At 49.4% G+C, this 12,617-nt stretch overlaps 1 protein-coding gene across 1 annotated transcript in view; it reads left to right on the top strand.

Moving 5' to 3' along the window:
• The window catches only part of MDGA2 (MAM domain containing glycosylphosphatidylinositol anchor 2), a 372,105-nt gene that overhangs the window by 347,206 nt on the left and 12,282 nt on the right, over positions 1 to 12,617 (top strand). The window contains exons 12-14 of the mRNA XM_060269123.1: positions 2,370 to 2,390; positions 6,686 to 6,841; positions 10,107 to 10,265. Coding sequence (XP_060125106.1) covers positions 2,370 to 2,390; positions 6,686 to 6,841; positions 10,107 to 10,265 — 336 coding nt within the window. The remainder of the gene's footprint in view (positions 1 to 2,369; positions 2,391 to 6,685; positions 6,842 to 10,106; positions 10,266 to 12,617) is intronic.

The following is a 12,617-nucleotide window of genomic DNA, read 5'->3' as shown; positions in this document are numbered from 1 at the left end:
GGTACCATATTTTGGGAAAATTCAGGCGGACTCGGGAGAAAGTCTGTGTCTGCATATTTGGGCACAGAATCTGGCGACTGCCCTGGTTATCTTCAGGTCTTTGCCTAGCAAGAGCAGGTTGTATAATTGCTTTTCCAGGAGGCTTGCTAACTTCACCAGTATGGGATCCAGGATCTCCCTTCGAGCTTCTTCATAGAGGGGGCATCTGAAGAACAAGTGCTCAGGGCTTCCTATTTCCCCTAGTGGGCATACTCAGAGTCTTTGGGCGTATGGGGTTTTTTTGTAAAGCCCCTCCAGCACAGCCGTGGGCAATGTCGTGCTTCTGGCAAGTGAGAAGGCCCTTCTTGCGTTTTTTGACAGGAGAAAGGAGAGGTAGGGTGCCGGGGCGGCTATGTATCTCTCAATTTCTCCAGTTCTATATTCGGGGCATCTTGAGCAGTCCTGTTGTCTTTCGATATCAATGAGTCGTAGTCAGACACAACTAAACAACTAAACAACAACAATAATTATATGTACAACAGATAGTAGAAATGGTAAATACACTGGGTGTGTGTGACAAGAAGTCTTATGAACTTTAGTAAGAATGTATGGTCAAATGGACTAAATAAGATGGAACTGATTTTTATTTGTATACTTGGACACAAGAATGTTTTGTTATCAATTAATTTCAATAAAGCATGTGGAAGCTAAGAGAGAGAGAGAGAGAGAAAACAGGATGCTGGACTAGAAGGGCCACTGGCCAGATGTAGCAGGCTATTCTTCTGAAGAGTTGCCTGAGGGAAGACAGAGAACCCGAGTGAATGAGATGGGCTGGAGAAAGGAAGGCGAGGTCTTGTCTGCAAAGACCTCTTGGGCAAGCCACATATTTCTTTACACATTGCATAGTCAAACTATAGCACAGGGGTCCCCAGACCCGGCCCGCGACGACCCCCGCCGCCCGCCGCGCCGCCACCTGCTCTTACGGCGCGCAGCGCGGCAGCGCTCTTCCGGGTTGGGAAAAAAGCGCCGAAAATCCTTTGTGCGCATGCGTATGGGCCTCTCCCGACCCGGGAGAAGTCATTTCTGGTGCACTTCCGGGTCGGGGGAGGCCCACGCGCATGCGCACAACGGATTTTCGGCGCTTTTCCCACCCTGGAAGCGCGCCGCCGCGCCAGTAAGAGCCACGCACTCCCCCGCCCGCCGGCCCGCACAGGCGCGCGCTCCCCTGCCCTCCGGCCCGCCGCGCGATCGGCGCGGTGGGAACCGGCCCAAACGCTGGTAAGTCTGGGGACCCCTGCTATAGCACATGCTTCCAGAGGAGGCTGGGGGAGGGGGGGTACCACCTTGGGTGGCCTTGAAATCAGGAACGTACAAATCTGTGGAGGGAAAGGCTAGAGTTTCTGGGAATCTGCAGGAGAGCAGGGGGCTGTTGCATTCATGATCGGATTTCAGGTTCTCCGCAGGCATCTGGGTGGCCTCCAAGAGAACAGGATACTGAACCAGGTGGGCCATTGGCCTGATCCAGCAGGCTCTTCTCATCCTCTTATATACACAATGCTTTTCAAACCTCTTTCCATGAAACATGACAGGAATGGGGAACCTTTGGCCTTCCAGATGTTTTTGGATTGCAGCCCCCCACCCCGATAAACCATTGGCTATGGTTCCTGGGCCTGATGTGAGTTGGCATTTAACAACATCGAGTGGGAGCGAAGGTTCCCCTATTCCTGAAATAATAGGATGCAGGGAAAAACAAATGGGTTCTGGATACTATTCAGATCCGAGAGCTTCCCCTCCCCTGTAGCCTTGGAGTCACATGACACCATTTATCTTTGGATTTATTCACTATATTTTATTTATAAAATTTATACGGCTTTTCGGGGATTTGTTTATTTATTAAATCTCCTCCGATGTATCAGCAAGAGTTGGGCAGAGTGCCAGGATTTCCTTCCCCGTTCCCTCCATCTCAGAAGTCGTTTTACTGAAACATGAACATGCACTTACAAAACAAACCCATTTGAACCGGAGGCGAAATGTTCATTTTAATGCATTTATGTCAGACAAGTACTTATGTAATGCCTTTCACTTTAAAGAAATAAGGCCAGTTCAAAGTTAATATAAAAAACTGGACAAAATTAAATTGACCAAAAAAAAAAATGCAACATCAGAAATCCCATTTTCTGTGTGTGGTTTTGTATGCACACCATTTATTGGTATGAAAAATTGAGGTCTTAAATAAATAAATGTAAATGCCTTAAATAAAACAAACTGAGAATGGAATTTAAGTGGATTTGGAAAGATAATTAGAGGGGGCAGAGAATCAGCCGCAAAATTCTCATCAGCATGTGCAGAAATGAATTAATTTTAGGATCTTCTCTCTCCTTCCCTTCTAGCCCCGATGAATCCTCACCTACGTAAGTATTTGTAATACCTGGTTTCTGCATTAATTAGAATGAAATGTCAATAAAAGTAATCTATGCTTAGGGAAGTTTCTTGCCTCTGTTTGCTAAGCATTTGGACACCTCTTTAGATGCCACGACCCAGTTTTGCATGATGCTTCCTTAGATCAAGGGAGCAGCTTTTTGCCTGTGTTCGGATATGGTTGGGTGCCATTTTGAATCAAGATGGCAGACCGAACTTTTCAAAGCAGCACTGATTTTAACCAAATTTTGCATGATGGTTCCTGAGATCATGGGAACAGGTTTTCTTCAATGCTGGCCATAGCTGCCAAGTACCCCATTTTCCCGAGGAAACCCCCGTTTTTACTTACCTTTTCCCGGTGGTCCCCCGTATCACTTCGTCTCCCGTTTTTCTCCGTTATTTTCCCCTGCCGGCGGCCATTTTTTTTCTTTCTGATTTGCCCTTCTATGGGCACCAAAAATGGCCGCCGGCGGCTTCAAAAGTTTCATCTACGCATGCCCGGAAGTGCATAGACGCGACTTCCGGTGTCGGCGGCGGCCATTTTTGGTGCCCATAGATGGGCGGAGCGACACCGGAAGTTGCGTCGACGCACTTCCTGACATGCGTAGAAGCGACTTTCGAAGCCGGCGGCGGCCATTTTTGGTGCCCATAGAAGGGCAAAACGACACCGGAAGTTACGTTGACGCAACTTCCGGTGTCACACGGCTGCCGGTCCCGGATTCTGCAGTCCGGGACTTGGAAGGTAAGATGCTGGCTATGAGCCTGCTATTTATTGATCCAAGAAGGAATGTGACATAGCACTAAGGAGATCGCTCCATAAATACAAACATTTCTGCTTGCCTCGTGGAACAATCTTGCTCTCTTCCTTCTGCCCTGGGGTATTTTGATGGCAAGGGAAGAGAAGCAGAGCCAGCCCACTCCCTAGGATCCTCGGTGCAGTCTCTGAATTTTTTGCTCCCAGCTTTTAAAAGCACTACTATAGAATTCTGTGCAGCCTACAGCCTAATCCCATGCATGTTTTCCTGGCTGCAAGTCCTCCTGAATTCAATGGGTTTTGCAGCCCGATCCCAGACAGGGTTTCTCAGAAGTCCCATTGAATTCAGATGATTTTTCAGCTAAACCTACCGTGTTTCTCATATTTTAAGGCATCCCCAAAAAATAAGCCATGACAGGATTTCTAAGGGTTGGTGAAAAATAAGACATACCCCGAAAATAAGCCATGTCGTGTAGCCCTGACCGAGCGAGAGGCGAAGGCGCGGGACCCAGCAGGAGCTCCCTGCCTGCTTCCCCGAGCCGTCGCGCATCGGGGGACAGAGCCGAAGATCGGCGGGCGCTCCTTGCTGGGCTTGACAAGCCCGGCAAACAGCGCCCGCCGATCTTCGGACCTGTCCTGTGTGACAGGCGGGGGTGGGGGGGGAAGCGGAGATCGTTCTCCGCTCTCCCCCCACCCCCGCCTGTCACCAAAGATCGGCGGGCGCTGCTTGCTGGGCTTGACAAGCCCGGCAAACAGCGCCCGCCGATCTTCGGACCTGTCCTGTGTGACAGGCGGGGGTGGGGGGGGAAGCGGAGATCGTTCTCCGCTCTCCCCCCACCCCCGCCTGTCACCAAAGATCGGCGGGCGCTGTTTGCTGGGCTTGACAAGCCCGGCAAACAGCGCCCGCCGATCTTCGGACCTGTCCTGTGTGACAGGCGGGGGGGAAGCGGAGATCGTTCTCCGCTCTCCCCCCACCCCCGCCTGTCACCAAAGATCGGCGGGCGCTGTTTGCTGGGCTTGACAAGCCCGGCAAACAGCGCCCGCCGATCTTCGGACCTGTCCTGTGTGACAGGCGGGGGTGGGGGGGAAGCGGAGATCGTTCTCCGCTCTCCCCCCACCCCCGCCTGTCACCAAAGATCGGCGGGCGCTGTTTGCTGGGCTTGACAAGCCCGGCAAACAGCGCCCGCCGATCTTCGGACCTGTCCTGTGTGACAGGCGGGGGTGGGGGTGGGGAAGCGGAGATCGTTCTCCGCTCTCCCCCCACCCCCGCCTGTCACCAAAGATCGGCGGGCGCTGTTTGCTGGGCTTGACAAGCCCGGCAAACAGCGCCCGCCGATCTTCGGACCTGTCCTGTGTGACAGGCGGGGGTGGGGGGGAAGCGGAGATCGTTCTCCGCTCTCCCCCCACCCCCGCCTGTCACCAAAGATCGGCGGGCGCTGTTTGCTGGGCTTGACAAGCCCGGCAAACAGCGCCCGCTGATCTTCGGCCCTGTGCTGTGTGACAGGCGGGGGTGGGGGAGAAGCGGAGATCGTTCTCCGCTCTCCCCCCACCCCCTCCTGTCACCAAAGATCGGCGGGCGCTCCTTGCTGGGCTTGACAAGCCCGGCAAACAGCGCCCGCCGATCTTCGGACCTGTCCTGTGTGGCAGGCGGGGGTGGGGGAGAAGCGGAGATCGTTCTCCGCTCTCCCCCCATCCCCGCCTGTCACCGAAGATCGGCGGGCACTCCTAGCTGGGCTTGACAAGCCCGGCAAACAGCGCCCGCCGACCTGTGCTGTGTGACAGGCGGGGGTGGGGGGGAAGCGGAGATCGTTCTCCGCTCTCCGCCCACCCCCGCCTGTCACCGAAGATCGGCGGGCGCTGTTTGCTGGGCTTGACAAGCCCGGCAAACAGCGCCCGCCGATCTTCGGACCTGTCCTGTGTGACAGGCGGGGGTGGGGGGGGGAAGCGGAGATCGTTCTCCGCTCTCCCCCCACCCCCGCCTGTCACCAAAGATCGGCGGGCGCTCCTTGCTGGGCTTGACAAGCCCGGCAAACAGCGCCCGCCGATCTTCGGACCTGTCCTGTGTGACAGGCGGGGGTGGGGGGGAAGCGGAGATCGTGCTCCGCTCTCCCCCCACCCCCGCCTGTCACCAAAGATCGGCGGGCGCTGTTTGCTGGGCTTGACAAGCCCGGCAAACAGCGCCCGCCGATCTTCGGACCTGTCCTGTGTGACAGGCGGGGGTGGGGGGGAAGCGGAGATCGTTCTCCGCTCTCCCCCCACCCCCGCCTGTCACCAAAGATCGGCGGGCGCTCCTTGCTGGGCTTGACAAGCCCGGCAAACAGCGCCCGCCGATCTTCGGACCTGTCCTGTGTGACAGGCGGGGGTGGGGGGGAAGCGGAGATCGTGCTCCGCTCTCCCCCCACCCCCGCCTGTCACCAAAGATCGGCGGGCGCTGTTTGCTGGGCTTGACAAGCCCGGCAAACAGCGCCCGCCGATCTTCGGCCCTGTGCTGTGTGACAGGCGGGGGTGGGGGGGGAAGTGGAGATCGTTCTCCGCTCTTCCCCCATCCCCGCCTGTCACCGAAGATCGGCGGTCGCTCCTAGCTGGGCTTGACAAGCCCGGCAAACAGCGCCCGCCGACCTGTGCTGTGTGACAGGCGGGGGTGGGGGAGAAGCGGAGATCGTTCTCCGCTCTCCCCCCATCCCCGCCTGTCACCGAAGATCGGCGGGCGCTCCTAGCTGGGCTTGACAAGCCCGGCAAACAGCGCCCGCCGACCTGTGCTGTGTGACAGGCGGGGGTGGGGGGAAGCGGAGATCGTTCTCCGCTCTCCGCCCACCCCCGCCTGTCACCGAAGATCGGCGGGCGCTGTTTGCTGGGCTTGACAAGCCCGGCAAACAGCGCCCGCGTGCACTTTATTAAAAAATAAGACATCCCTCAAAAATAAGCCATGTCGTGTTTTTTTGAAGAAAAAATTAATATAAGACATGACTTATAATATGAGAAACACGGTACCTAGGGATGTTCTGCTCTGCTTTACACCTGACACCCCACCCCACACTTCCTTCCACCACTGCTCTTTCCTGCCCCCACCAAGAAATCTTCTACATCAGGCATGTCCAACCGGTCGATCGTGATCTACCGGTCAATCGCTGGGCATCCCTGGTCGATCCTGGTCAATCGTGTGATCCAGATTGATTGCCCAACAGCAATCAAGTGTTGAAAAGCTCAACAACTTTGGAGAAGGCTCCCCCCCAAAAAGCTCAACAACTTTGGTCAATCTAATGGGTAGATCGCTGTCATTTTTTTTAATATAGTGGGAGTAGATTGCAGTCTCTTAGTTGGACATGCCTGTTTTATGTGTGCCTGCATGCAGGCAAAGCTTTGCTTGACCTCCCAGGCTGTCTACGCCTAGAGGTTGCCAGGGCTAAGGTCCAAAGTGGAGCCTTGTCTCGGGGTTGTCTGCATTCAGCCTGCTTGAGAAGATGAGCCCCAAACGCTTCCCAGTTGTTGAAATCCTCTTTTTTTCATGCGAATCTGGTGTCCGTCTGTTGGCAGGAGAATTCCACTGCGGCTTTGAAGACGGCAACATTTGTTTGTTCACCCAAGACGAGAAGGACAACTTTGACTGGACGAGGCAAAATATTATCCTCCGGGACACCAAGTACACCCCAAACACAGGGCCCAGCGCTGACCGGTCAGGATCCAAGGAAGGTAAAGTTCATATCTCGGCCTAAAGCTCAGATTGGCTTTTGACCACGCACAAGAGCTCCTTCACTCTTCCATTTGTAATGTCTTGGGTACCCTGGGTGATGAACTCTGTTGGGAGAGACACTAGGGGAATGTGTCCCTTGGCCATCTTCATTTATTTTACTTCTATACCGCCGTATACATGAAGGTCATATAAAGGATCACATACATGAAATCAAAATACAAATGACAACCCAATAGGACCCCCCTAAAAAGAGCCAGCATTTTAAAAAGGACATAGGATGTAGATCAGGTCCGGCAAAGGCCTAGTTAAAAAGGAACGTTTTTGCCTGGCGCCTAAAGGTGTATAATGTAGGCGCCAGGCAAACTCCCCTGGGGAGAGCATTCCACAGACGGGGAGCCACTGGAAGTGGCAATTTAAAACTCCTGCTAAGTGACTCTAAACTAGACATTGGGAATCTGGCGTCTTTTCATCATGTTCACCCACCGCATTAAGAATTTACAGGAATGTAAAATAAAAAAAATTCCTTCAGTAGCACCTTAAAGACCAACTAAGTTTTTATTTTGGTATGAGCTTTCGTGTGCATGCACACTTCTTCAGATACAGTGAAATGGAAGTTTCCAGGCACTTATGTAGAGAAGGGGTGGGGAGGGGTGGGGATGGGGAGGGGGGATCACTCAGAAGGGTGGTGGAAATGGGTGATTGACTGACTGATAGCTGTTGATGACCGCAAACGACTGCAAATGGTTTTGCATGAAAAAGCAAGGGTTGAGATGGCTGAAGATCGCTTATCATGTATAATGAGATAAAAATCCGATATCTCTGTTCAAACCAGGTCCCTCCATGGTTTTGAGCTTGGTGATAAGTTGCAATTCAGCAACTTCTCTTTCCAGTCTATTTCTGAAATTCTTTTGTAGTAAGACAGCTACTTTGAGATCTTGTATAGAATGTCCTGGGAGATTGAAGTGTTCTCCTACTGGTTTTTCTGTCTTCTGGTTCCTGATGTCAGATTTATGTCCATTTATCCTTTGGCGTAGGGTTTGGCCTGTTTGTCCAATATAGAGAGCTGTACCTGCGATACATTGACGATATTTTTATTATCTGGACACATGGACAACAGACCCTGGAAACCTTCCACCAGACATTCAATGACTTTCACCCCACCATCAACCTAACAATGAACCAATCTATGCAAGAAATACATTTTTTTGGACACTACTATAAAAATACAGGATGGACGTATAGACACCACCTTATACAGAAAACCAACTGACCGACAAACATATCTACATGCTTCTAGCTACCATCCCAAACATACCAAACAATCCATCGTATACAGCCAGGCCTTACGTTACAACCGCATCTGTTCCAACTCTACAGACAGAGAATCTCACCTAAGAGATCTACAGCAAACCTTTTTAGAACTAAAATATCCACCTGATGAAGTTAAACAACAGATCAACAGAGCCAGACAGATACCTAGAGAGAACCTGCTGCAAGACAGACCCAAAAAAGAAAATAACAGAACACCACTAGTCATCACATACAGCTCCCAAGCTAAAACAGTACAACGCATCATCAGAGATCTACAGCCTCTCCTGGACAATGACAGCTCCCTTTCTCAAGCTCTGGGAGGAAGACCTTTCATTGCCTACAGACAGCCACCCAATCTTAAACAACTCCTCACCCACAATAATACAACCACCAGACTTAACATGGACACTGGTACCAGAGCCTGCAATAAACCCAGATGCCAACTTTGCTGCCACATACACCCAGACAACACCATTACTGGCCCCAACAACATCCAACATACCATCTCAGGACTATTTAATTGCTCATCCTCTAACATTGTGTATGCCATCAAATGCCAACAGTGCCCTTCAGCTCTCTATATTGGACAAACAGGCCAAACCCTACGCCAAAGGATAAATGGACATAAATCTGACATCAGGAACCAGAAGACAGAAAAACCAGTAGGAGAACACTTCAATCTCCCAGGACATTCTATACAAGATCTCAAAGTAGCTGTCTTACTACAAAAGAATTTCAGAAATAGACTGGAAAGAGAAGTTGCTGAATTGCAACTTATCACCAAGCTCAAAACCATGGAGGGACCTGGTTTGAACAGAGATATCGGATTTTTATCTCATTATACATGATAAGCGATCTTCAGCCATCTCAACCCTTGCTTTTTCATGCAAAACCATTTGCAGTCGTTTGCGGTCATCAACAGCTATCAGTCAGTCAATCACCCATTTCCACCACCCTTCTGAGTGATCCCCCCTCCCCATCCCCACCCCTCCCCACCCCTTCTCTACATAAGTGCCTGGAAACTTCCATTTCACTGTATCTGAAGAAGTGTGCATGCACACGAAAGCTCATACCAAAATAAAAACTTAGTTGGTCTTTAAGGTGCTACTGAAGGAATTTTTTTTATTTTACTTCGATCCAGACCAACACGGCTACCTACCTGTTACAGGAATGTGACATAGTTGCTAAATGTGGCCTCTAAGACTCTTGCTAAATGGCTGTCGGAGCTTGGAAAGCTGGTATCAAAAGAAGATGTGAAGATTGAATGGAAGATGTACAAGACAAGTTGATGATATATTTGAGAAGATGGAATAAGTTTTGATTGAAAGTATATGATTATTTATTTATGTATTGATTTTGTGTGTATTTTAGATGGTTTTTTTGTTTTATATTGATTTTAAATTTAATAAAGATTATTTAAAAAAAGAAAGAAAAAGAAATAGAGCCAGCCAAATAATTGCCTAAAAACCAAAATAAATAAATAAATAAGGAAAGCTGGTATCATTGGATCAACTTCATCAGTTTTGTTGAATCAATTCAACCAGAGTTTCCCAAACTTGAGTCTCCACAACTCCCATCATTCCTAGCTAACAGGACCAGTGGTCAGGGATGATGGGAATTGTAGTGCAAAAGCAGCTGGAGACCCAAGTTTGGGGAAGCCTGAATTAAACTGAATAGTTCAACTACATTTTGAATGTATGCACAATTAATTGCTACCGTTTTGAATTGCATTGCATTGCCAGCTTCCTTAGTGGATCATGCAAACAGCTATTCTGAATAATGCTATTTATACGCCCTGGGGGTGACTTTATGGAACCAAGGGGCAGTGCCCCCCCAAAAAGTTTGGGAACCACTGATTTACCTGCTGACGGTCTACAGCCTGGGCAGAAGAAGAAGCTATTTCCTGGGTTCGGTTGCCATTCGCCATTTGACCGTGCTGTTTCCTCTTTGCAGGGTTCTTCATGTACATTGAAGCCTCCAGTCCCAGGAAGGAAGGAGACCGGGCCAGGCTGACCAGCCCTCTTTTCAGCATCCCCCCAAAAAACCCCTATGGAGCCACCAACACGGCATACTGCTTCAGCTTCTATTATAACATGTACGGACAACACATAGGTGAGCTGATTCTGCCACGCGTGTTAATTTCACTGCTGTCACGAGATTCTGTTGTCGTTTAGTCGTGTCCGACTCTTCGTGACCCCATGGACCAGACCCTGCCAGGCACTCCTGTCTTGCACTGCCTCCCGCAGTTTGGTCAAACTCATGTTCGTAGCTTCGAGAACACTGTCCAACCATCTTGTCCTCTGACGTCCCCTTCTCCTAGTGCCCTCCATCTTTCCCAACATCAGGGTCTTTTCCAGGGAGTCTTCTCTTCTCATGAGGTGGCCAAAGTATTGGAGCCTCAGCTTCAGGATCTGTCCTTCCAGTGAGCACTCAGGGCTGATTTCCTTAAGAATGGATAGGTTTGATCTTCTTGCAGTCCATGGGACTCTCAAGAGTCTCCTCCAGTACCATAATTCAAAAGCATCAATTCTTTGGCCATCAGAATTCTTGATGGTCCAGCTCTCACTTCCATACATCACTACTGGGGAAAACCATAGCTTTAACTATACGGACCTTTGTCGGCAAGGTGATGTCTCTGCTTTTTAAGATGCTGTCTAGGTTTGTCATTGCTTTTCTCCCAAGAAGCAGGCATCTTTTAATTTCGTGACTGCTGTCACCATCTGCAGTGATCATGGAACCCAAGAAAGTAAAATCTCTCACTGCCTCCATTTCTTCCCCTTCTATTTGCCAGGAGGTGATGGGACCAGTGCCCATGATCTTAGTTTTTTTGATGTTGAGCTTCAGACCATATTTTGCGCTCTCCTCTTTCACCCTCATTAAGAGGTTCTTTAATTCCTCCTCGCTTTCTGCCATCAAGGTTGTGTCATCTCCATATCTGAGGTTGTTGATATTTCTTCCGGCAATCTTAATTCCAGTCCAGCATTTCGCATGATGAATTTTGCATATAAGTTAAATGTACGGAAAACACATAGGTGAGCTGATTCCGCAGCTCGTGTTAATTTCACTGCTGTCACAAGATATGTTTGCCCAGATCTTCTGAGTGAGGTTGAATGTTCTCTGGGCAGGAAAGTTGCCTCTCCTCCTCGTCTCCTCGTCTCCCCTACCTTTGCCCTTTATTCTGTCCTTCATCTCCAGCGCTTGGTCTTTGGGGAAGAACTGAGACTGCTTAGCAAACATTGCTGCTGGCCTTGCCCTTTTCAGCATCTCTTGCTTGACGTCCAGAGAGAATTCAGATGTGGAGAAGTTGGTGGAAGAGAGCTCTGGCTTAGCTAAATGCCCCAGGGAGGTCCGTTGTCTCTCACCGTGGCCAGCCTTTATTCTTAATGGGCTTTTTCAAACTGATGAGAAGCTTGAATGTTCACAAACACTCCATTACACCTCAGCAGTTAGAATCATAGAATCACTGAAGCGTAGAGTTGAAAGGGACCTCGAAGGTCCGCTAGTCCAACCCCCTGCAATGCAGGAATCTCAGCTAAAGCATCCCTGACAAATGGCCAACCAAGCGCTGCTTAAAAACCTCCAGGGAAGGAGAGTTGGTAACTAGGAAGAATTCATCTCAGTTCACCTGGAGCCAGAAAGTGGAGCTTTCAAAGACTATAGCCTGTTGGGCATACCTCCTTTGGGGAATAAACTGGCAAACCCACTATTTATTTTTTTATAGATGCTTTCTCATACTATGTCAGCCTGGTCCCTAGCTGAAAGGTGCCCCTGCTATCTGAGACCCTCCTCCCCCCTTAAAAAGAGATGTCGACGTTCTGCATGCCAAGCAGCTGTTCTGCCCCTGAGTTACAGCCAGTTATTTATTTATTTGTGGTTATTATTAATTGGACTTATTAGCCACTTTGGTTTATTATTATTATTATTATTATAATTTCCTATGACTCAGAAAACAATACAATGCAAAAATAAAAACTCACTCCACGTTTTGCGCTTCAGTTCTGGTACCTGAAGAATCTCTACACAGCCTAAATAATGACCGCAAAATGTTGTCCAAATATGGCATTGGTTTTACAAAGAGGCGTGATAATTTATTTTATGTTATTTCATTTATATTTTTAAAAAATTATGTACTGCTGTATGATTAAATATATGTGTATATCAAAGTTGTTTACGACAAAAGTACAATAAAAACCATATAGAGTTCAAATCTGACATCAATCAACTACTGAGTGAAGGTTGTATTCATAACTACCTGGCAAAATAGCAAGGTTTTCAACAGGCATTTAAAAGCTGGCACAGAAGGCACTTGCTGAATCTCTAGTGGCAGGGAGTTCCACAGGACTGGACTAGTTTCACCAACTCAGGAAATGACCAACACCACTCCTGCAGATGATATCAGAGATCGAGTTGGGATCGAAGGGTTCATGCAATCCTTGAGAGACTCCGGACATAAATTGTTCAGGG

This window comes from Zootoca vivipara, chromosome 1, assembly GCF_963506605.1.
Source record: "Zootoca vivipara chromosome 1, rZooViv1.1, whole genome shotgun sequence".
Lineage (NCBI taxonomy): Eukaryota > Metazoa > Chordata > Lepidosauria > Squamata > Lacertidae > Zootoca > Zootoca vivipara.
The sequence above is the reverse complement of the archived record's forward strand: the minus strand, read 5'-3'. Positions and strand labels throughout refer to the sequence as shown.